Source organism: Cucurbita maxima, unplaced genomic scaffold (assembly GCF_002738345.1).
Source record: "Cucurbita maxima cultivar Rimu unplaced genomic scaffold, Cmax_1.0 Cma_Scf00025, whole genome shotgun sequence".
In the NCBI taxonomy this organism is placed as follows: Eukaryota; Viridiplantae; Streptophyta; class Magnoliopsida; order Cucurbitales; family Cucurbitaceae; genus Cucurbita; species Cucurbita maxima.
In genome coordinates, this window is record NW_019272041.1 from 3,596,199 (window position 1) to 3,603,855 (window position 7,657).

Below are 7,657 nucleotides of genomic sequence, written 5' to 3' on the forward strand. Positions count from 1 at the left end.
TTTTTTTTTTTTTTTTTTTTTTTTTTTTTGTTATTTACAATCATATTCACGGATTACATTGTATTTGGCAGGGTAAATCGAACGAAGAATCCTCTTAACAGAAGATGGTGAAAGATGGAGACCTAAAAGCAAATAAAGGTCAGTTTCAGTGCATGAAATTCATCGTATTATTTGCATACACAAACTATGCACAGTACTCACAATTTTACGTTTAAATTTATGAATCTATTTGATATAAAATTGGAATGTTCATTTCTTATAGATTAATTGTTTATTAGCAGTTCACGTACTTCAAGTTAAGTTTGGCTCAGAATGGACGGGTGTCACTACATAAGTGGGAAGGTTCAAGAAGTTGGAAGTCGACCATATTTAAGGTTAAACGTTAACTCTGTCCATTATAAGCTTGTTTAGAATGACGTTTTAAGTGTTAAAAAAAACTAGTTTTTAAGCGCTTCAAAACTAAAGCAAGCTCGGGCCCATTGGCTTTTTCGTTTTTTTTTTTTTGTCAGCTTGGATTTCTACTCTCAAATGGAAAAGAACTGGCGAGCTTGGAGGAACTTTCCTTTTAGTTTTCTTCACATTGGCTTACTCTTTGGGAGCAGAACCCAATTTGAGTGAGAACTGCAACCACAAAAGAGGCGTCCAGGTAGTAATTTGATGAATTTTTGTGAGCGTGGGAATATTATTACATACAATGATGTAAATTATTTGGTTTCAATTTATGCATTTTATTTGTGTCTGGTGAACAAATATATACTTTAAGTGTACTTTTTTATTCAGGACAGATTCACTAAAAGTCTATATTTCTATGAACAAATCTAAAATGGAGGATAGAATAGAATAGAATAGAATAGAAATGCACCTGATAGAATAGGAACGGCTCGTTCGAACTTGTTTGGTTATATTTTGGTCCATTATGTTATGGTTAGTTATATTAAAACACGGATGTGATGTGGCATTGAAAGTAAACTTGCATCAGTTCAATTTTCATATATATCATATCAAACTGCTATCTCTTTAATATAGATGACCAAATTGCTATTATATTCACATGGGAAAATGAAAGATTTCTTACCCATGAAACTAGATTTTGCTCCTCATCAGGTCTTAGACGCTTGCTTTCTTGTCTTATTATGAAATATTTTTTAAAAAAATAACCCAACTGAATGTTGGGAATATTATTCTAAGTCACCCCCAAACCAATCCGAAATTTTTAGTCATGTGATAAGCATGATTTTATTAAATAATTTAAAAAAAAAAATGACCTGTCAACATTGTTTAAGTCGACTTTTTTTTTTTTTTTATCATATTTTTTATTATCCATTTTTTCTAAATTTGAAGAACTAATAGAGCTTAGAGGTTAAAAATGAAGAACTAAAATTCAATAAAGAATAACTAAAAGTGTTGAACTAAAAGTTACGAAAAATAATCTAATAAATTTAATTCAAATATTTTAGTCTTATGATCGAACTACTCTATTTGTGTAGATAAGTTATGTGTAAATACGTTAATTAGCAAAATACAAGCTTGACAACAAAGGAACACAACCTCCTAACTCAACAACGAGCAAATCGTGTCAACAATAATCAAGAAACAAATTTATCATTTATGGCTTCTCATGTTGATGGTTTATTGATAGTAGACACACAACACGCACGTGAGTAAAGATATCGATCTTTTTAACCAAGTTGATAGATCTATAAAATGTAATGTCGTTTGTAGACATGACATGTTATTTATGATCTACAAGGAGTAGAGATTGCAATGGTCAATCATGGTTGCTTTCTTTTTTAATGAAGACTTTTTATGTCATCATGCTCTAAATGTCAAAGTGGAAAAACGTCGTTTTTATCACATTATCAAATTATTTTCGCCCAACTTCACATAATTTTTAAAAGAATGGATAACGGCCACTTATCTGAATAAGGTTATATCCGAGAACCAAATCTAGTTAGATTATTGAGAGATTATGCAACATATAAAATAAGTATCCAACAATATAAACAAATTCAATAACCTTTTTTGTGCTATAGTTGAATATTTCTAACAGATCTCTCATGAAGAACTCCACAATTGAAAAAAATATATAGAAACAACCACGTCAGAAATCCTATAACTTAGAAATATATGAACAATGACCTTTAGCAAGTAAATATATATATATATATATATATATATATATATATGTATGTGTATATATACACTTTATATATATTCTATGAACAAATGCAAAATGGAGCATAGAAATGCACCTGATTTGATGAAGTTTGTGTAAAATATTGACGAGAAGGACCATTCAGTGCATTCAATCAAGCTTTTGAACCACTTTTGGAGCCTGTCATTGTCAGTATATCCAACGTCAAGGGGTGAAGACGAGCCTCATTATAGCTTTCGAGTGTGATTTCTATCGTATCTTCGACCACCATTAGGCTTCCTGTCAGAATCTCTGTTGTTTCTTGGAGGTGTAAAGGCAGATGCAGGGGAGCCGTGGGGTATGCTCGTACTAGGGTTGTATCTTTGGGAAGCAAGATAGGAGAGAGCCGTGACGACATCGGCGATCACAGGACGCATATTTGGCTGCTCTTGGACACACATTGCTGCAATTGCAAGAGCCTGATACAAACCCCTTGAAGGATGTTGGCCTCTAAGCATTGGATCTGCCATTTGTGCAAATCTCAGACGATCATTAAACAATGGTCTTGCCTGCAACAAAAGGATTTATATAATAAGTGTGAAATATTTTGCTAAGTCTTGTGGTTTTATTTGAAATTCCACATCGGTTGAGGAGAACAAAACATTCTTTATAAGGGTGTGAAACCTCTCCCTAACAGAGAACAATATCTGCTAGCGGTTTAAAACTTGAGTGGAAGTGCGAAAAGAAAGAACAATATCTGCTAGCAATGGGCTTGGGCAACTAAATGTCCTGTTCACATTAAAAGGCCTCGGGCTAATTTTCTTGTGCTGTCCTGTCAACTCTATTAATATTTATCTAGACAATTAATGTAGATGACCATATTCGTAGAAACATGTGACTTAAAAGAAACAAAATAAAAGTTCAGAGACCAAAATGTTAAAAGTAGTCAACTATGAATTTTATTGAGCACACAGCCTATTTATACCATTTACCTTGTAGGACAAAATTTTCCAGAACTGAAAGATGATGATATCTTTTCAACTATTCTTACCTCTGAAGTTGTATAAAAAAAAATTAAAAATCCCAAGAATTTCGGGACCTTATAAGCCTAAAAGTGTCGTCATATTACCAATTTGAGCACAATTCAATTAGTTAAAACATACACTCAATCAAGAGTTTAGAATAGGATTAAATGTAAGATCTCTTACCCATGAAACCAGATTTTGCTCCCCTGCAGCTCTTGAATCATCGATTGCCTTCCTGCCTGTTATGAGCTCTAGAAGAACAACGCCGAAGCTATAAACATCTGACTTGAGAGTTAACTGGCCAGTCATTGCATATTCGGGAGCACAATATCCATAAGTACCCATAACTCTGGTAGACACATGAGTATTGTCCCCAACAGGCCCAAGTTTGGCCAAACCAAAATCAGACAGCTTGGGATGATAACCTTTATCAAGCAGAATGTTGGAACTTTTTAAATCTCGATAAATAACTGGTGGGCTAGCTTTATCATGCAAATATTCCAATCCTCGTGCTGCCCCAGCAGCTATTTTCATTCTAGTATTCCAATCTAGTACTTTTGTGCCAGGCGAAACGTCTGCAGAAGAAGGTAACAAAGAGTAAGCAGGGGAATTTTTCTATGCAGTAGCATATTCAGAGCATGTAGAAATTTCTTTACCATGTAAATGGTCATCTAAGGATCCTAGAGGCATATATTCATATACCAGAAGCCTTTGATCTCCATCAGCACAATAACCAATCAGATTAACTAGATTTGGGTGATGAAGTAGGCTTAACATCAACACTTCAACGAGAAACTCCCTGTTCCCTTGCAACCCATTTCGATCGAGTTGTTTGATTGCCACTACCTACAACGATCGAAAAGAGAGATTTTAAGTTCTACATCCAATTTCCTTTCGAAGTACCACAAACTAAAAGGGTGAACCAATAGTTTAGACCCTTTGAACTGAGAAATGATAAGCTGGAAAAATTCAAACTACATAATGATTCAAAAAGAAAGGGAATTAATGGATAACTATACAACTAATCTTCCCTTTTGAAACACCGTTGTGCTGTAAGAAACATTACTGACCTGATTGATGCTTTCCAAATTTCCTTTGTAAACTCTACCAAAGCCTCCCTCGCCCAAGAGACAGTCTGCCCGAAAATTCCTGGTAGCTGCGGCCAACTCCCGGAATGGAAATATTTGTGCCTTTATATGATCAGATCCTCCACCTTTTGAGGGTTCTTCACTGAAGGAGGAACTTGTTTGTAGGTTCTCTGTAGAATGAAAAAACAGATCAGACAAGAAACTTCTGAAAATTTTATAATAGCCACTGGATTTGGTTCTCATGATAGATGTAACCTAACAATCTCCTGTATAAACTTATCTAAAGACCAAATCAGAAATAGTCGCTATCGAAGAACACAAATCAAAGAAGCTCGTGGATATGGTGTAGTCCAAATTAATAAATAGAAAAATAGCTCGCCACTGGATTCTATTTGTCAGGATCCGATCGTGTATTCTGGATCAATGCGATATAGTATTATGCTATATTCAAACCGTCAGTCTTGAAATCGCCATTGCACTGAAGAAGTTACCATACAGCTTCAATGCAGAGCAATATTCGAACTGGATTAAGAAAACCAGATGGCAGATTAAAGTACCGTCAAACTGGATCGTCAGACGATTACTAAAAGTGCGTTAGCAACCATAAATCCCGCAATGCAAATCAGATGTCCAACAGTTTCACTAAACATGAATCTGGTTTAGTTCCATACTCTACATAAACGTAGCTCGTTTGAAAATCAATGGATCACCAACTACATCGCTAATCAAATTCTACAAAAACCAAAGTCAAAGAAGGAAATCGAACGAAGGGATTCCAATTATAACCATTGCACAGATTAAGCTAACGAGTAACAGATTGAATCAAAGAAGAGAGCAAGAGAAACGCGTACCCAAAGCAGGTTTGTTCTTCAATTTCTTGGACTTGACCTTCCTATTTGAATCTCCAGAACAAGGAATCCAAATCATACTTAATTCAATCTCCTTTCGCAGTCTTTGACGAACTTCAGCAGCAGCATCCAACCAAAAAGAGGAAAACTGTTGCGAACAGTATCCCCAAAATTCCGCGAATCAAAGCCAATAAAGCCACCAGTTTCGAAAGCTCCGAAGAACTTGAATCAGAAATGGCCTTCCGCTGTCTCCCTGAAATGTTTACTTTGTCGTTTCCCGTTTACCTTTCTATCTCTCTCTCTTAGTCAATATATTTCGTTTTTCCTTTCACACCATTTTCCTTCGCAAGAAATATTGGTTAAATAGGCTATTGGCCTCAAATAAAATAAAATAAATTAATAATAATAATAATAATACATACATACATACATACACACATATACACACACATACATACATACATACATACATACATACATACATACATACATACATACATATTGATAGCAAACCCAAACATAATAGGAGCATACACAAGTTAGGTTGAGTTGAGTGGGAACAATTTTTCAGACCAACCTAAAATTTTAGATTAGTTGTGTTGGTGAATACGAGTCATTAGGATAATATTCACAACTCGACTCAATTTTTTCATTTTGGAATTCGAGTTGTCACGTGATTATTTTCTTTATCACTGGCATTTGTTATAAATTTTAAAAATTCTTATTATTATTATTTTTTAATGTTAAGGTAATTGAATTGAATTTTTTGAATAATTTAGATGGATGGAGTTATTGAGTCGTATGAACATTTTTAGAACATAAATTAATCGAAAGAAAATGAAAAGACATCAATATAACACTTAGACAGCAAAGGTTAAGCCTTAGTACACAATTTAGTTAAAACGGTTATAGTTTAATATTAATTTAACTCTTTTTTTTTTTTTTTTTTGTGTGGAAGGATGTAAAAATAAAAATAAAAATAAATAAAAAGTTAAAATCATAAATTAAAAATTTTAAAATTTAAGAATTTAAGAAAGAGAGTTCGTCGAAACGGTGCCGTATTAACCAGTTTCTCGAATTATTTTGATTTGGGCTTTTTATCTGTTGAGCAAACTTTGGGCCTTGTTGGGCTGAAACACTTTGGGTCGTGGTAGTTGGGACCACGTCGGGTCATTTGACAGACTACGTGGCATATATTTCATATATTATATTATTTTATTTTGTATATAGACAGACAAGAACAGAAAAAATATGATATTCAATGTCTTACATTTGACCAAACAAAGTTTAAACTTAAATTATAATTTAAAAAAAAAAGTTAGAATTTTATTTTTCAAATTAATTCTAACATTTTATTAAATTCTAAATTTCTCAAATTTGTAATTTAACATAAAATAAAATTATAAAAATATAAATTGAAATATGAATTTGATTTTTCAATTAAAAAGCTTTAAAATTTCATATTAATTTATTCGTTTTGAAGAGATATTTCTTTATTCAAATAGAATTAAAACAAAAAGATTCTTTTAAAAATGATTTTATTTCTCTCTCTCTCTTGAAGTGTTCAACATATGAGAGATGTAAATGATTAACTTGAATTATTAATTTATCAAAATTCCAAAAGCTGTCTGAGACAAGATGATGTCAGCAATAATTTAGTTGACTTATTTTATTTTATTTATTTAATAACACACCAAGCCTCAAGTCACATTTGAGAAAATACATCGAAAATAATTTTAAAAAAAATCGATATAATAAGCTAAAAATAAATCAATAACGATCACAACTTTAATAATACAGGAAGGATTGACAACTAGTTGCATCCTTTATAATACATTTTTGTTGACATTTTAGTCCTGAAAAAATTTGAAATGTTTTAAAAAATATGTCTTGAATTTAAATAATTTAAAGCTCTAGTGATATCCCAAACTTAAATCTTAGATTGAAAAGTTTTAAAAAAATAAAAAATAATAAAATCTTAATTTTTTCAGAGGTCTAATGCATTAAATAGATGTTCATTAGATCGAGGTTCGTTAGGTAAAATCGAATTCAACTCGGAGTGGATTTTGGTGTTGGTTCGTGGGTTTAGTTTGTACGTTGTGGAGCTTCATTAGAGAAAAGAGGTAAGATTCGGCATTACGAACACGAGTGGAGTGGGAAGAGAGTTCTACACGAGAAAGGAAAAGGTTGAAGTAGAACATGGAGATGACGTGAATTAGGATCACAATCATACTTTTTTTATAACAGAAACATTGACCATGTAGCAATTACGAACAAGTTAGCTGTATAAAATTCGTAATTCGGGTACAATTCTAATGTATGGTCGAGGTTCGAGCGACGTTTTGAGAATTATGAACGGTAATTTTTAAAATTAAAAGATCTAAATTTATTTAAAAAAAAATATTTCTCATATTTGGCTTATTTTCACATGACCGTTAGGGCGTCCAGATTCAAGCATTCCTCATTCTAACGTCAGTGCTTGCGATTTTTTAATTTTAATTTAAAAAAATTATATATTTTTAGAGGTGGGCGGTTGTAACGTCAAAAAAGTCTTAGCTTTCT

At 32.6% G+C, this 7,657-nt stretch overlaps 2 protein-coding genes across 3 annotated transcripts in view; one reads left to right on the forward strand and one right to left on the reverse strand.

Annotated features, from left to right (window-relative positions):
* Positions 1 to 791, forward strand: part of LOC111498773 (ecotropic viral integration site 5 protein homolog) — an 8,710-nt gene extending 7,919 nt beyond the window's left edge. For both annotated transcript variants that reach the window (XM_023150142.1, XM_023150143.1), the window contains 3 exons: positions 72 to 138; positions 282 to 374; positions 510 to 791. In XM_023150142.1, coding sequence (XP_023005910.1) covers positions 72 to 98 — 27 coding nt within the window. In that variant the 3' untranslated portion in view covers positions 99 to 138; positions 282 to 374; positions 510 to 791. The remainder of the gene's footprint in view (positions 1 to 71; positions 139 to 281; positions 375 to 509) is intronic.
* A 1,269-nt stretch (positions 792 to 2,060) lies between these two features.
* On the reverse strand, positions 2,061 to 5,428 carry LOC111498776 (probable serine/threonine-protein kinase PBL7). The gene is made up of 5 exons (XM_023150147.1): positions 5,099 to 5,428; positions 4,230 to 4,417; positions 3,816 to 4,005; positions 3,343 to 3,734; positions 2,061 to 2,703 (listed from the first exon to the last, which is right to left on the reverse strand). The coding sequence occupies exons 1-5, from the start codon at positions 5,172 to 5,174 to the stop codon at positions 2,383 to 2,385; spliced, it is 1,167 nt and encodes a 388-aa protein (XP_023005915.1). The 5' UTR covers positions 5,175 to 5,428; the 3' UTR covers positions 2,061 to 2,382.
* Between the last annotated feature and the right edge of the window lie 2,229 nt (positions 5,429 to 7,657).